The 16,750-nt window shown below is 38.5% G+C and overlaps 1 protein-coding gene across 4 annotated transcripts in view; it reads right to left on the bottom strand.

Moving 5' to 3' along the window:
- FIRRM (FIGNL1 interacting regulator of recombination and mitosis) overlaps nucleotides 1-16,750 on the bottom strand; it is a 46,585-nt gene that overhangs the window by 12,318 nt on the left and 17,517 nt on the right. For all 4 annotated transcript variants that reach the window (XM_026509402.3, XM_048225094.2, XM_048225093.2 and 1 more), the window contains 10 exons: nucleotides 16,524-16,588; nucleotides 13,058-13,206; nucleotides 12,670-12,799; nucleotides 11,159-11,345; nucleotides 10,324-10,406; nucleotides 9,926-9,977; nucleotides 8,544-8,633; nucleotides 3,498-3,683; nucleotides 1,343-1,465; nucleotides 143-238 (listed from right to left, as the gene is read on the bottom strand). In XM_026509402.3, the coding sequence (XP_026365187.2) occupies nucleotides 143-238; nucleotides 1,343-1,465; nucleotides 3,498-3,683; nucleotides 8,544-8,633; nucleotides 9,926-9,977; nucleotides 10,324-10,406; nucleotides 11,159-11,345; nucleotides 12,670-12,799; nucleotides 13,058-13,206; nucleotides 16,524-16,588 (1,161 nt within the window). The remainder of the gene's footprint in view (nucleotides 1-142; nucleotides 239-1,342; nucleotides 1,466-3,497; nucleotides 3,684-8,543; nucleotides 8,634-9,925; nucleotides 9,978-10,323; nucleotides 10,407-11,158; nucleotides 11,346-12,669; nucleotides 12,800-13,057; nucleotides 13,207-16,523; nucleotides 16,589-16,750) is intronic.

Raw genomic sequence — 16,750 nt, 5'->3', positions numbered from 1 at the left:
AAGTTCAGCTCAACAGGAAAGGGGTAACAAGCACACTGAGCAACAAATCATTAAAAAGGACTGTTTGTAGAAAGCTCTGTGAAGTCATGTTAGTTCAATAATTTCCTCAGCAAACAAAGTATCAACTTGCTATTGTTCTTACCTGACTTATCAGATGAGGGTCTAGAGCACGAACGAAAAATCCCAACAACGGAAGTAAAAGACTAAGTGTCTGCTGAATGTAAGGTTGACATGTTACCTTAAATAAGAAACACAAAATAATTTTGGTGAAAATTTTCAATTACATGAAAATAGCAACCTTTCAGTGAGCCTTTATTTTATACCAGGCAATATGCTAAGTGCTTTATATTACCTCACATACACCTTTTAACTTTGTGAAGTAGATCTTTACTCACTTTAGTAACAATTTAAAAAAAGGGGCAGAGAGGTTAAATAATTTGTTCAAGATCACATGACAAAGAAATTTAATCTGGATGGAGAGCTAATTACTTTTGTTTGCCACTGAAAAACTTGTATATGCCTTAGTGTTCTTAAAACTCCATTTCTCTAACCCGTAACACTGTTGTTTCTATCCTATTATAAGCTACATCACCAGCAGAGAAATCCTCAATGAATACTTACTGAATGATTCGTGAGGATTGGGGGAAAGCACTCATTGCAGTCAAAATACTGCAGAAGGGAAATTTAACTCTACATAAACTTTAATAATAAAACATTATCTGCAAAACCATTTCTATGATTTACCAAAAGTGTGAATGTTGCCTTCAGCTTCCAGTGGCTGGCACTACTTAGTCAAAGAAAACAAATGTCATATTTAGATTTTTAAACTAAATGTCATTTGTAAACTACAATAATCCGTGGGACACATATCATCCGAATTCCAGCCCGATCATCACCTCGCCTTCCGCCATTGCTGGGGAAGAGGAACAGGAACGAGCCAGAGCCACTCACTTGCCCCGGCACCTTTAAGCCAGTCACTCTCCACTGCCCAAAGGATTGTATGCAAGACCGCGGAATCACAGAAACAGGCCACACCAGCCCAACAGAGGACAGAAACAGGGCAAGAAGTTTGGTGTTTTTAAATAGGGTCCAAATGGTCATGAAAATAGTTAGCTGAACGATCACTGTCACTCCACTGGGTTCTGGTTTTACTAATGTAATTCCATTACACTCAACAAGAACTGGCTGGAAGAGCACAAACAGGTATTTTAAGTTCTAATCCCAAGTTCTACCAAGCACCTAAAGAAATTACATACATTTTACTCTACAGGGAAATTTCGGTACTATTCTTTTTTCAATATTCTATTTGTTCTTCAGGGAACTAATCAGTTGCTTTCCTTACCAGTTTAGTGTTTAAAAAAGCCCAAAGGTGACTCCCAATTTCCATAATCATAGTCTGCTGTGCAATATCCACAGCTTCACTGGCAGAATTACATACACCAAGCAGAGCAGAGAGCGGTGTGTTCTAAAGGGGGAGAGAGGGAAGGGTCTGAGGTTAGATCCCCATCTAAAGGAGCTGAAGCCACAGAGGTTAGGAATTACTTGCAACTCTTCATAAAAACCTACATCGAATTTATATTCTGAGACCCAAAGCCATCTTTTCTGCTACTTCTTTAATACAAATTATTTTATTAGAACTAATTTTTCTCATACACAGAGACATTTGCTTCATTTTCTAAATAAACATTTTTTCCATTTAGGTAAAAATTTAGTATTAAAATGGAAACACCACTGTATTTTAATAAATACGTTTGATACAAACTCAGTATGAGCAAGCTAATTTATAATGTTCATCAACTAAAAATTCTATTGTTTTTCACTTTATGCACCTAGTAATCTTTTATCATTACTAGATTTTTATTGTTGCTGTTGTTTAATAATCAGTCTTTAAAATTCCTTAGCAACACTGCATTCACTAAGCAAATACAAAACTTGAGAAGTGCACTTACTTAGAATTTGAAACTAAAAACCACCTTTTCTAGATTCCCTCTCCTTTATATATCAAATCTCTCTCTGACTAGCCAGGAGTGGAGGTGGTTGGGGGACAGTGGGAGTAAAGTGAAGGCCACGTGGGAATGTAATGATTAGTAACAATGCCTTTAATCCATTATACTTCAACAACAACACTTAAGTTTCAATGATTACCATCCAGCTTTTTATTTAAGATTTGCCCATTTCCTTCTACAAATAAGCATGTAAAATGACCTGTTGAACTAAAGTTTTGCTCAGGGCAAAGATATATTCAATTTTAGAAAATAGGTGCATTATTTTACCTAATACAAAAGATTTTTTTATCTTTAACTACAAAAGGCAGTGCACAATAAATGTAAAACCTGAACAGTTTAACCTACTCCTAACTACATGTTTAATAGTTTTCTCAAAATAAATGCAGATAAAAACTTGTATTTCCTTTGGGTATATGTATATGTTTTAAATTATCTTGATAATCATCAGATGCCATTATATAACAGAGTATCAGAACATTTACACTCAGTGTGGAGATATAAGCCTTGAGAAAACCCTGACCTCCTAATTTAATACTACAAATAGGCCCCTAACCCCTTGAATGCCCTGTCCCCATCCCTGTTTTTCTCCACTTACCACAAACTGATACAACATACTTACATCTATATTTATTACTTATTTTACCATCCACAGCTGAGCTACAATGCAAGCTCATGAGAACAGAATTTTTTTGTTTTGTTCCCTGATGCCTGGGACAGCACTTGGCACATAAGAGCACTCAAAATATGTTTGTTGGATGAATAAATGAACCAACAAAGGAGGAAATGAAACTGGAAAATTCAACCCCATGTACTATAGTCAATTTTTTCAGTCAATTTTTAAAAACCATGTATTTTTTACTTCTGACAAATGAATTTCTTTTATATTTCATTATTTTAAGAGGGAGTATTCTAAATGGGAAGCTACACAAAGGCTCAGGATAGATGTGTGTAAAATGGGGGTTGTGTTTTATCAAATAGAAGAATCATGTCTGGGGCACCTGGGTGGCTCAGTAGGTTAAGCGGCTACCTTCGGCTCAGGTCATGATCCCAGGTTGTGGGGATTGAGCCCCACATCAGGCTCCTTGCTCAGCAGGGAGCTGCTTCTCCCCTGCCTGCCATTCCCCATTTGTGCTCTCCGCCCCCCAGCCCCGGCATCAAATAAAATTTAAAAAAAAAAAAAAAAAAAATGTCTGCCTTATCTAATGATGTGTCAGCAAAAATACTACAAATAAAATAGTTCATAATAGATTTCATCTTGGTCCAGTGTGTCTTAACTACAGTCTCCCTGCCCCCAATATAATTTACATCAGTCAGGATAATAGTAAGTTACTCACAGACCTCTTTACAATGTAGAAATCTGAAAATCCTGCTAGTTTCTAACCTGAGGGCAGAGACCGTATCCATTTTATTAACAGCCCATCACTAGTACCTAGAGCAGTGCTCAGTAAATAGCTGCTAAATGAATCAAATACATTAAAATTCTTATTTTACCAGAGATTCAAGTTCTCCCAAAGTCCGACTACTGCTTAGCCACTCCTGACACTGCGCAATCCCCACTCTGGTGACCTCATGTGCAGCTTGTTTCCTGAGCTCGGTGGGTAATGCCTGGAGGGAAATACACTGCCACAGAGGCAGATTTTCTGCTGCTTTTGGGGAAAATTTCTGGATAAACTCCACCTGAAATAAAATGAAGAAGTAAGAGTAACATAAGACAATGTGATGAATGAATGCACAAAAGCTAAGTATTAGCTTCCATGTTTTATATTTTTAAGAAGTCTCTAAGTAAGTAATAATATCACAAATACCAGACCAAGGTAAGTTAAAGGAACATGCATCATTATTTTCGCTGTTGTTGCATTTGTTTGCAAAATGAAAAACACAGTTTAAGTGGAACATGATATGAAGACACTGAGAAATGTTAAAAATAATGCATTTCATTATTAGTCAATCAGCTATTTTATCCTGCTCCTATTATTTTCCTAAGAACTTGTGTGTTTGTGACCTTGTTCAGTTAGGTCCAAAGTAATATTCCAGAATATGCCAAAAGACTGATTCGGCTAACTCTGGCGGCTATTATCTTAGCTGACTAGAACAGAGGACCTAAAGAAAGAAGCAAAGATCATCGGTTCGATTTTCCACTGGGCTAGCTGGCTCTGCTCTTGGACAACACACAGAATTGGTTTCACAAATCTAAGTCACCAGCCCAGAACAGTGTGGCTGACAAATCCATTCTACCACTGAAATAATTCAAGGCCTTCGCCAATTTAACAGAAAAACAGCACTGTTTTGTTAAAATGAGACATCAGCAGACAAACTAAAAACAGAACACAAAAGTTCTAAGAAAAAACCAAACAGTTAAAATGTTAGTTTCCAGTGGAAAAACAGCAAAAATAATAGTGCATTTAATTACTGAATTAAGTATAATCTAGGAAGTACATTAATGTAATTTTTAAGAAGAGTTCAATTTACAATATCCCAAATCTGCTTGATGAATGACAAATTCCTATGTTAAGAAAAAACCCACTGTATTAAATTTGACAAAGAAACTTTCCTATGTTTTATATACTATATTTATACATTTGAATTTTGTTAGCAGAAAATATTTAGCTGTCAAAACAAAGGAGAAATTGTGTGGCTATCTACTGGACTAGCTGTTAGAGCCAGAAAAAAGGACCCCTCGATGAGCTATGTGTCTATCGTAATAAGCAGCTTTACTCATGAAACCACACTGCTTCAGGAAAGCCAAGAGAATTGGGCCAATTGATAAATACCAGTTGAACATGACCTTTCTATGTAATAAAATCCAATGAGTGACTGAACTAGTTCCTTTTCCAAAACAGAAATTATAAATAATTATGCCCTGGACAACATAAGAGTAGGTGATGACAAAATTTGTTAGGTAGAAAGAGGGATCTATTTACTATTCTGAGTTTGAAAACCCTGGTCTCAACACAAGTTTAGATATTTAAAACAGCCAGTGCTAAGAACAGTTCATAAGGAGTAAAGTATAAGTGAATAATCTGCAGAGAATTAAGACTTCTCTCTTTTAAATAGAGAAGAGAGGAAAAATACAATAGTGGGCTTAAAATGCAAATAATTATAGTACTTTTTACTTTACATAAAAATGGTAGCACAACTATCAGTATACTTAAACCAGGTATATTAAATCCTTTCCTCTTAGGTAACCCTGTACTTTTCCTTGTTTCTATAAAACAGAAATATTATCAATAGTTACATACTAAGGAAATAATAGGATATGAATAACTACTCTCCATATTGAAACAAACACATTTGAATCTTCCTATTTACTGGCATTTCCCCCAAATTATTACCACACTTTTTTTTGTAAAGTAAAACATCACTGTACTGGGATTAACTATTTTCACTTATGTTAATGCTGCATCACTGATACAAAAATCTGGGTTTTTATTTCACTTTTTAAAAAGGTACCATCTTGTGTGCAAACAAATAATTATTTCCAGCTTCGCCACTCGCCTCTCTGCCCCAGCCCGAGCTCTCTCCCCACACTCCCGTCCCAGTCACCCCCCCTCCCCCAAACTATAGCCTGCATCTCCAAAAGCTTCCCCTGTTCCCACCCTGCACCTCCCCAGAAATGATCTTCTAAGCTATGCACACCCAACACAACCTGAGTTGTGCTAGCCTGCGTGCCCATTATGTACCGTAACCTTTCAACTAAGAGCACGTTTATAAATGTATAATTTCTACTAGAATATATGTTCTTTCTGGTATCATGATATAGCACAGTGGTTTCCAAGTTTTTTATTTTAAACAACAAAACCCCATTAAAAATGAATGAGTGAGCTTTATACATCTAAAGAAGAAAAGCAGATTTCATATGGTTCAAAGGGATAAGGAGGCAGAGCCAACACCCCACAAACAGAGGAGGCCCCCGAAGCAACTGCAGGATGAAGAGCCAAAGGTGACACTGGGGCAATGGGAAGTGCAGCTTCTGGAGTAAGAGAGATCTGGCTTGGATCCCAGCTCGGACATTACCACGGTGAGTTTGGAGACATTCTTTTACTTCCCTAAGCCACGGTTTCTTCATGGTGAACAAAATCCATGTATCTATCTCACAGGGCTGACGTAGGAACTCTAAGCATTGAAGAGTCTAGAACACAGCCCAGTCCATACTGTTGTCTCAACAAAAGTCTGTTCCCTCCCTTCAAGAGGAGGGATCATGTCTTAGGAAAAGGAGAAAGAGCAGAGCCTGGCAGAAGAACGAACACTTGTGTAGTGCTCCCTTCGAGCAGCTTACGTTCCAGGTCTCCCCAAGTCTCAGCACTGCCGTCTAGGGAAGGTTAGTGTCTCAGTTTTAGGATTAACTAACGCCCAAGGACTCTCAGACAAGAATTCAAATTTAGGTATGTCCCTTTAAATTTAAGCACGGTAAGCTGACCAGGAAATCAGTATTTGATAACGGAAGGAAAAAATTAAAAGTAATCCCTCAAATTTCTATAACTTACATATCTGATAGCTCAATTATTTGGAAAAACTTAGAAAATTGAGAAGTACCTAAGAGATCTCTAAACATAAACCAGAGTTTATTTATAACAAAATTTTTAGATCTCACTTAGAGTTCATTCATTCTGAGTTCTATTATTCTAAAAGTTAAAATTTCACAACAACCCTGGAAAAAGATAATTTTATTCTCATTTAATAAATAAGAAAACTGAGGCTAAAAGGACACTTTCCCTCCTAATCCCACTTCTTTAGGAAGGGCCTCCAAGTTAATAGGCCCTCTATGAAGGACAGTGTACCAGGAACCAGGGGCAAAAGCTTTGAGAGGAGAATAAAAGGCAGTAAAATTGGAAGGGAATGGAACAGAAGCTATTCTGGAGTTCTGGAGGGGAGAACAGTAACCCTTACATATTTTCTAGACGGCTGGCAGGCGGGTCTGCTTTCGGCCTCAGAACCACCTGCAAGGAAGAGGGCTAGGAGGCTAGCATGGCTCCTCTGGTGCCTGGCCAACCTCTCTCCGACTTGAGGCAAATACTCTATTTAGAAATAACCCCTGGGGCACCTGGGTGGCTCAGCTGGTTAGTCATCAGACTCTCGATTTCAGCTCAAGACATGATCTCAGGGTTGTGAGATCGAGCCCTGTGTCAGGCTCCACACTGGGCATGGAGCCTGCTCGAGATTCTCTCTCTCCCTCTGCCCCTCTTCCCCTCTGTGCACTCGCTCTCAAATAAACAAATAAACAAAAATAATAAAAATAAAAATAAAGGAAAGAACTCCCAATTTACTGAGCACCCTTCTAAGCAGGGCACTATGCTACGTATTTTGCATATATTACCTCTAAATCCTTACAAAAGTTTTCAAAATAGTTAATACGTATCTGTCACTCTGTAGACAAGGAAACAGGTTCAGAAACTTTTCTGAGGTCACAGTGAGGTGACTAAGGTCACAGTAAGACAGGATTCAAACCACAGGATTCAAACCTCCTTCACTAACCTAGTGGTTCCCAAGCTTGTGTCCATGTCAGAATCATGCAGGAATTTAACAACAATAATAGCCACGCCATAGCCACTCTTATTCACAGATTAAGGTCCAGGAACCTGTATTTTTTAAAAAGCTCCTAAAGCAGCTGTGAAGTGACCAACCCAAGGGCTGCACTGGGCTACGGAGGTTTCTGTAACTGGAGAATCTCCTTTATCAGGGCAGAGCTTGTTTTCCTCACAATAACAAACAACTAAGGCTCATCATACTTTCAATTTTTCCCAAAGAGTTCAACTAATTTACTATAAAAAAATAAGACACATTATTAAGGGCATAAATAACATTCTAGCTCCTCATAATAAGTTAAAAGGGGTAGGGCATAGAGAACCTTCCCAAGTCAAGTATCTTAAATGTATGAGAAACAAGGAGAGAGCGACAGCTCAGGGAGACAATGACTGTAACCTTCAGAGAAGAGAGTGACAAAGACTCTCCCCTGACCAAACTTTAGTCAGGCTCTTCTTCCAAGGCCTTTTCTTAACTAGTTTTCCGCATGGGATTGTGTCCATCCTTGGGCCTGCATCATCCAGTTTCAGCAAGAATTCTGCTAAGTCCGTCTAGAAAGCACCCTCAGCCTTGGTATTTGATCACCTTGGTCCACGTTCAGCAAGAATCTTCCTCGCCCTTTTAGGAAGAACCACCTCCTTACCCTTGACGTTTTCCTCTTAGTAATTTTCAGCCGCTGAACTACACCTTGCTCCTTCATCGGGAGTCCCTACTAGGCTATGCTATATTCAGACTTGAGCCCAGTTCTACACTGAGCCCTCTCTTCCCCTACAGCAACAATGCCAGAATAAAACCCACTTTTATCACTTTAACTACCATATGGCTCTGGTTTTTAACAACATCAAAACCTAAACCCATCTAAAAGCAATACGCAAAGGAATCAATAAGTCAAAAATTCATGCTCAGATCATATCAACATTTAAATGTAAAATAAATGGGGCAGTGGGAAGCCTTCGAAGAGTCTGAATCCATTTCTCAGCAGCTGCTCAAACACAGTGACTAAGATGGTAGCCTTGCCTGCTGGGGCGGGGCCATGAAGAAGAAGAGTCGCCTCAATAGTATTGATAGGTTGGTGAGCTGGTAACATTCTCCAGGGCAAGATTTTATCTGGGGAAAGACAGGAGAGGAGAGACTGATTTAAAAATCACGGCTTTTACATGCTTTTATATGCTAAAATAAACAGCAACTCTTTCTGAGACATAAGATTATACGTAATTTAGATTTTTAATTTAGAGCTTTTCTTTAATTTGTTTTTCTTCCATTAACCTAGATTACTTTTATAATGAAAAAGCAATTTTGACATTGTATTTATAAACAACCCTCTGGAACTTCTATTTCTAATTACCATTTGGATGGTAACTTGATACGTTAATCTTCCTACTCAAAGATAATTCATGGAATTTTTTTAAGATCTAAGCACAATAGTGCAGAAGTGCATATAACTCTAGATGTTAGCTCCATTAAAAGATTTTATAAGCTCAATTATCTGGAGATCAATTCCTATCATAATACACCAGGAGAGCTTACTTAATTAAATGAATGTTTTTATTTGAAGACGATAATCTAACATAAAAATTATTTTGGATCTAACTTGTGGAAGACATGTTAAGGATTCAGAAGTGGGTACGTGCTCCAGACGATTTGCCACGGAGACATACGTGCCAGCTGTTAGGTTATTATACACGTCCCTGGATTTAGTCTACAACATCTTTAAACAGCAAACTAAGAAACGTATGACATAATAGCTACTAAGAAATGAAAGACACATGGACCCAGATGAGATCTTTATCAAAGGCCAGGGACAAAAACACCGAAAACAACAACATGATCATATCATATGGAATATATCAAACAACTCAGAATTTAAAAGCGAAGAAAGGTCAACACTGAAAAGATTAAAATAAATCATCACTAAATCATTTTCTCTTTGTAGCCATTCACAAAGTATGACTTCTTTCCCCAAAGCCATCAATCACAGTCACATTTAGTCCCTCTCAAATCATTCTGACAGACAACAAAATCAAGAGGCAGGTTGTCTAAGTCACTTTAAAGAGAGAAAGAAAAACAACTCTCAGTAATCAACATTACAACTAACTCTTTTCTTATTTTCTACTTTGCATTCAATTTTGAATTTACTCTCCATTAACCTAGTCTTTCTTTTCCAGAGCAATGAACAGAATTCTGTAAGATTTCGACAATATGAAACAATTTCCCCAGTTTGACAGTTTCTGGAACATCTTGCTCAATAGCATCAGCATTAAGGCACAGCAAAGAAATTGTCAAAAGAATTTAGCTACAGTAATCTTTCTCCTTTTGATATTCACATTCTTCAAGACTATCATATCCCTAAAGGAACTGCATGGAAAAGTGAGTGTTTTAGGCCTTGTAATTCTACTCACCAGATGAGCCACGATGGTGACATGGTGCGCACAGAGTTCAGCAGTCCCATATCTGTGATGTAAGAGAAGATTATCTTTCCAAAATAATTTTTACAAGTATTCAGAAAAGCAAAGAGATGAACTTCCAAAAAGCACTAAATATTCGAAGCTGCAGTTTCTCCACGGCCAAGGAATACCACAATATACAAAACTACCTAAGCAACAGTTACTACTGACTTGAACGGTAGAAAGAAAGAGGCAGCCTGGTTCCTGATTTAGTGCTATCATACAAAATCAAACCATTTGGGGGAGCTGAAGGATTATTGAGAGAATTTTTCTATAAACTTACAAGTATGACATCATTTACTACCAGTTACTACTATAAATTCATCCAAAAACCAAAAAAAAGTACATTGTACCGGGAAAGGAAGCACCACGCATCCATAGCTAACAGAGAGGTGATCATATTAGCGCTAAGCACAGCATTCAAAAGAGCAACGTCCTAATGAAAAACAGAAAGTTCATGATACATTGTTATTAAGATTATATTTCTCAACATAAAACAACAAAACACCATCACAGTCCAAATAACAACAGATCCTCAGTGGGAAGGCTCAACTGTCTAGTATCTGCAAGAGCCTATAACACCATTCCCTCCACATTTACTGAGCACCTACTATATATTAAGCATTGTGCTAGACTATGGAGATGCAAAAGTGATTTTAAATGTGGCAACTCAATCATTAGGATCCACAAAGATTCTAGTGCTAGATCTTAATCACTGTAAAATATCTTAAAGAATATTGATCCTTATGTAAATTCTAAGAATTTTTTCCCTACAATTTTCTCAATATCTTTTCTACTTTAATTCCATTAGAGGAAATCAACATTATGCCTAAGATCTACAGGAGACTTGGTGCTACGATCTACTATTTATTTCTCCTTCTCTTTATGAAATTGAACCAGGTAAAATCCTAATACTTTTTCTCTTTTCATTCTATCTTTCCATATCTTGCCACCCGAAATGTCTTCTCAAATGTTTTAGCTAACCATTACAACATCTGAGTACTACAGGACTCTAGGATTACCATTTCCTAAGATATAACTGAATTAAAGAGTGAAATGTGCAAATTGAGAGAATGACATTCAAAAAGAATACACGGTAACTATTGCTTTCTTCTGTATATAAATCAAAATTTCAATGAAAAGAAAGCAGAGGGGTAACCTGGTTAGCCCAGCAGGTAACAAACTTACCAGTTCAGGGAACAATGAGGGATGAAAGGAAGCGATAAATGTACACAGATGAACACAAACATGCTGATACAAGGTGACAGCAACTTCCGCCTGCCCTTTACTCTTTACTCCTTGTAAATGAACGGGCAGAGAGAGCTCACCAGCACACTGCTCAAAACTGCAGAAAACGGCTTTGAGTAGAGATACCCTGCAGGGAAATGGAGAACACCGAACCCAACATGCTTCTCATTTACCATTTCGTGGGTATAATAATAATATGGCATATGGAGGGTTATTTTCCCAAAGCAAAATGTCTCAAAAGGTATATATCAACGACAGTTGCCAATACGTGTGAATATGTAACCATAAAAACAAAATACAGTCACTGTTAGAGAAATTCCTTAAAGGAGAAGAATTTTCCTGAACCTTTTTTTTTAAATCATTTACCAAGTGTTTATCATAGTACTGAACTACACAAAGACAAAATTCATCAAGAAACCTGAAATTTATATAGATATTATACATAAAACAGAAAACAAGTGTATGTCAGACAGAGAGGGGTCACTTTAAGATTGAAATAGTTTAAGAAATCTTCATAGAGGATTTAAATAAAAAATTAGAAATAGGCAAAATAGAAACAGGCAAAGATGACAAAGCATGAGGAGAAGGTAGGTGTGAACAGCCAGTCTGACCAAAGCGAGGCATGTGCAGAAAACGAGTACACGAGTGATAGGACAGGAGCAACACTGGACAGGGGCAGCACAGGGATGGACTTGGACCGTAGAGCTGGGCCGGCCGGCATCCGGCTTGCGTGTCTGAGCAGAGGGGCAGGAGCTCACAGCCGGGCTCCGGGAGACGACGGGCTACCGCACACAGAAGGCGCTCAAGGAAAGGGTGAATGCTACAGCCCAGCAACCACGCATGCAGTAAGACGCTACAGCCTGACGGTGGTGAGGAGGATGAAGAGGAGTGAAATTTCCTGGGAGAGAACTTCCAGAATCCAGCATTCTACTTATCAGAGCTCATCTTGAAATGCTAGTAAATACATCTACCCTATTATACTCAACATTTATAACACTAAGTCTCAGGCAAAAGCTTCTAAAACACTGGACAAAATTAAAATATTTTTAGCATTTGGGGCGCCTGGGTGGCACAGCGGTTGAGCGTCTGCCTTCGGCTCAGGGCGTGATCCCGGCGTTATGGGATCAAGCCCCACATCGGGCTCCTCCACTGGGAGCCTGCTTCTTCCTCTCCCACTCCCCCTGCTTGTGTTCCCTCTCTCGCTGGCTGTCTCTATCTCTGTCGAATAAATGAATAAAATCTTTTAAAAAAAATATTTTTAGCATCTGTTATAGATTTATGTATTTTTTATCTATATCTATAAAGTAGCAATCTATATGAGGTCTACACAGGAATTATTAACTAGAATATCTGATGTAACCAAAAGCTTAAATTTCAAGATCATTCCAAATGACAGGGCATTCTAAACCCTCTGTAAGACAACTGGATACAAACACCAGCACGTTTGCTACCTGATCGCAGCTTCTGAGAGCTGGCTCTCCGTACACCACAGGGCCTGCACATCCTCAGGCTGAGACGGCAGCTTATCCATGATGACAACCAGCAGAAGACACTGTGACAACTGTAGTTCACATGGCAGCTCTTACAGGTAACAAAAACATAGTAAGTTACAACAAATTAGTAAAAATACACTCTCCATATTTTCAACAAAAATCTGATTGTGATGTATAAAGAAGACATGCATAACTGTTTTCTTGGAATGTTTTTTTCATTTAAAGAAAAGAAGAAGGAATTTTAAATAAAATCTTTAAAAAAGATGATTACATAAGGGGAATAACCCTGTCTCTAACAAGTCACAATTATTAGATGATTTAAAATTAAATCTGTTTTGAAGCTTACCTAATTTACTATCCAAAACCACCTGCACGAAAGGTTGGAATGTGAGAAGCTGACTGATGAGTGGATCCAGTGTAACTAGGAAAGTGCCCGCGATTTCCTCCTGTTGTGCTTTAGAGATCCTGGCAGCATACAGGCTGGGAGGAAACTTGCTAGAAAGAGGGGGAAAGAGTTCATCCATTAACAGGTATCTTCTAATTTTAGGCAGACCTAAATACTGTAAACTGATGTTCTCCCAGCAGTGAAAATATATAAAAAATACATAGCATGTATTTTATAAAACGAAATTCAAAGTACTAAATTGATACCACAATTGTATGAAGACCTCCAACTAAATAACATGACTATAATTCCACAAAAAGTTTATAATCTTACTAAAGAAATCTTTGGTATTGTTTTGATGCATTTTAATATCATTTTGACAGTAATGTCCTTAAAAAAAGACCATGAAGGGGCGCCTGGGTGGCTCAGTCGGTTAAGTGTCCAACTCTTGATTTCGGCTCAGGTCATGATCCCAGGGTCCTGGGATCGAGCCCTGCATCAAGCTCCCTGCTCAGCGGGAAGCCTGCTTCTCCCTCTCCCACTACCCCTGCTTGTGTTCCCTCTCTCGCTCCATCTCTCTCTGTCAAATAAATAAATAAAATCTTCAAAAAAAAAAATAAAAAATAAGGCAGAACGTTGAATTTACTATGAATCAATGCTCAGAAACAAGGGCTTTTCAAGAATTAAAGTGTATACTAGTCCTGAAAGAAGATGCAAAGACTTTTTCATGGAAGATGTCTCAGTAAATAGAGTTGAAACAAAACTTCAGTCAAACCTATGTGAAGTAAGATGTGTGCAGCATTTGGTACTTTTTACCACGTTATTTTAATTGAGGATATTTAACCTGTTATTTAACTTGAGGACCGGAGAAAACCCTGTCTAGCAGGGGATAACAGCATTTAAAGGTTTCTCTGAAGAGAAACACTTGAGGCCTTTATAGTGTGAGGGGAAAAAGCAACAGTCTGTCAGTTATTAGTTGTGTGACTTTGGTTCATTCATTTGAATTTCTTGATTCTTCATTTGTGATGTTGATTCAGAGTTGCTGGGAAGATGAAGTTATAAGCGAGGTCAAAGATATATAGAAATAAAATACAGGTAATGAAACTCGATAGACTTGAACTACAGTTACTAAGCATCAAAGCAAGTACTAGGTTTTCAATCAAATGGTGTATTTTTAATTTATGTGACAAGTATTTATTAAATGCCCGTGTCTATGTGCCACACACTGTTCCAGGAGCAGGTAAGAAAGTAGTAAACAATGTACAAGATCCCTGCCTTTACAAAGTTCACATGCTAATGAAGTGGGGCAGTTAGCAAACAAGTAAGTCTGTAACATAACAGATGTTAACAAGTACTATGGAAAAAAAATAAAACAAGGTTAAGGCGGACAGGAAATTCTACTGAATTCTGTTTGAATAGTGAATCATTTGTGGGTTTGTACAGAGAAGTTCCGTGATCTCATTGATGTTGTATCACTCACTTTGACTACCGTATGGCCAACGGACTGGAGGAAGGCAAGGGAGGAGGCAGAGGGTAGGATGCTCTCTGTGGAAACCCAGGCAAGAACACACTAGTGGACAGCATCAGATGCGACCAGTTCTGGCGGTGAGAACTGGTTGCATTGGGTATGCATGAACACTGAACACACACTATGTCTATTTATACTGGAGGTGATACTGATGATTTGCTAATGGATGACATGTGGATATGAGAACAAGGAAAACACGTCAAGGATGATAGTAAGGTTTTTTTGGCCTGATCAATTTGAAGGGGGGAAGGGGAACAGGAAGAGGGAGGGAGAATCTTGAGCAGACTCCCCGCTGAGGGCAGAGGCCAATGCGGGACTTGATCTCACAATCCTGAGATCATGACCTGAGCCAAGACCAAGAGTTGGATGCTTAACCAGGTGAGCCACCCAGGTGCCCCTGGAGTTGCCATTTAAACTGAAATGAAGATGCTACTAGGGAAGCAGATTTTGTTGCCGGGGGCGGGGGGGGGCGGGGTTAGAGATGGAATGGGTGAGAATCAAGAGTTCGGTCTGGGTGAATGGGAGTGCAGACGCCCTGACTGGCGGAATTGGATATTAAAGGGGGAGACAAATTTAACCTCATGAGATGAAATGACCAGAAAGAGAGATCAGTGAGGCCTGAGGACTAACCACTGAAGCACACGCAACTTCAGCTGGGGAGATGAGGAACCTGCTAAGGAGAAGCAGCCGCGAGGTTAGAAGAGAGTAAGAGGGAGAGGCATCCTAGAAGCCAAGGGAAGAAAGAGTTCAAGAGGAAGGGACAAGTGCTGCAGACGCATTACACAAGATGAGGCTGAAAACCGATCCCTGGATGCAGCAATGTGGATGTCACTGATGACCTTGACAAGGGCTGTTTTGGTGAAGTGGTGGAATGGAAAGGCTGACTAGAATGGTCTTGGGAAAAAAAAGTACAGACAGTGGTACAGACAGACAACTCCCAGGAGTTTTGTTATAAACTGAGGCAGAGAAGTGGGAAGGCATTTGGAGGAGGATACAGAATTGAGAGGTTTTGTTTTGTATTCTTACAATGGGAAAGATAACAGCATGTATACTGATGAGAAAGACCCCACAGGGAGGGAAGATTGGTGATGCAAGTGGGGAAGGGAATGATTGCTAGAGCAAGGTCCCTAAGCACATGAGGGCAGATGAACCAATGCACCCACGGAGAAGCCAGCCTCAGGCAGGTGCGCAGAGAGCTCATTAACGGGAACTGGAACACATGGACTGAGACACAGGCAGCACAGTCAATGTGTAGAGGAAGTCATACTTCCATCTTTCTCAGTGACATACACAGTGAGGATATGAATTGACAATGGAGAATAGGGTGGAGGTGTTAGAGATGTGGGAAGTTTAAGGAGGGAGAGGCATGGAAAAAGTTGTCTAGGAGACTAGAGAGGACTGCTGGACAAATGAGATGACAAGTGTATTTTAATGTCAATTGAAGGCTACTTGGAGGTAGCTGTCAATTTCACATATCACTAGTCCCTATCTAAATTACAATACTTTTCTGTAATTCACTTTTTTTTTTCCTGAGATGGAATTAACTACTACTCGACTTAAATCTCATAGAAGTAAAATAAAAAGTTACAAAGATAAAAAAAACAATATATCAATGCATATATAACCTCTTTTTTTTTTGGCCTTTGGTATTTATCACTATACCAATTATTCATCACTCGGGTATACGGTACTAGTTAAGAATACAAAGATAAATAAAACTCACATGGAATCTACTCCTGTAAAAGCTCCCATCTCCAATTATTTTAAGCAAGGAGATAAAAATTTACTAAAATAGTAAAAAAATTACTCTTGTGTTTTATTTTAAAGGGCATACACTTAATCTTTGCATGGTTCAAATGGCACTGTTACATTTTAATAATCACATGGCATTCTTCTTACCTGTGTATCTGAAGATAAAGCTGGTGCAATGTACAGCAAGAATCAGAGAGTAAAGGAAGAAATTCCTAAAATAAAACAACTCTATTCATTCTTTGTATGCACTATACTTTTCTAACACATAACGTCTCACAAAGGCATGAAAAATAAAATCCTGGATATGCCACATTAAAAAAAAAAAAAGGTTCTTGCATGAGAATAAAAAGGAAGATAAGGCTAAGCACCTAATT

The sequence above is a fragment of the Ursus arctos genome, unplaced genomic scaffold (genome assembly GCF_023065955.2).
Source record: "Ursus arctos isolate Adak ecotype North America unplaced genomic scaffold, UrsArc2.0 scaffold_2, whole genome shotgun sequence".
Classification (NCBI taxonomy): Eukaryota; Metazoa; Chordata; class Mammalia; order Carnivora; family Ursidae; genus Ursus; species Ursus arctos.
This window is presented reverse-complemented; position numbering and strand designations above follow the sequence as displayed.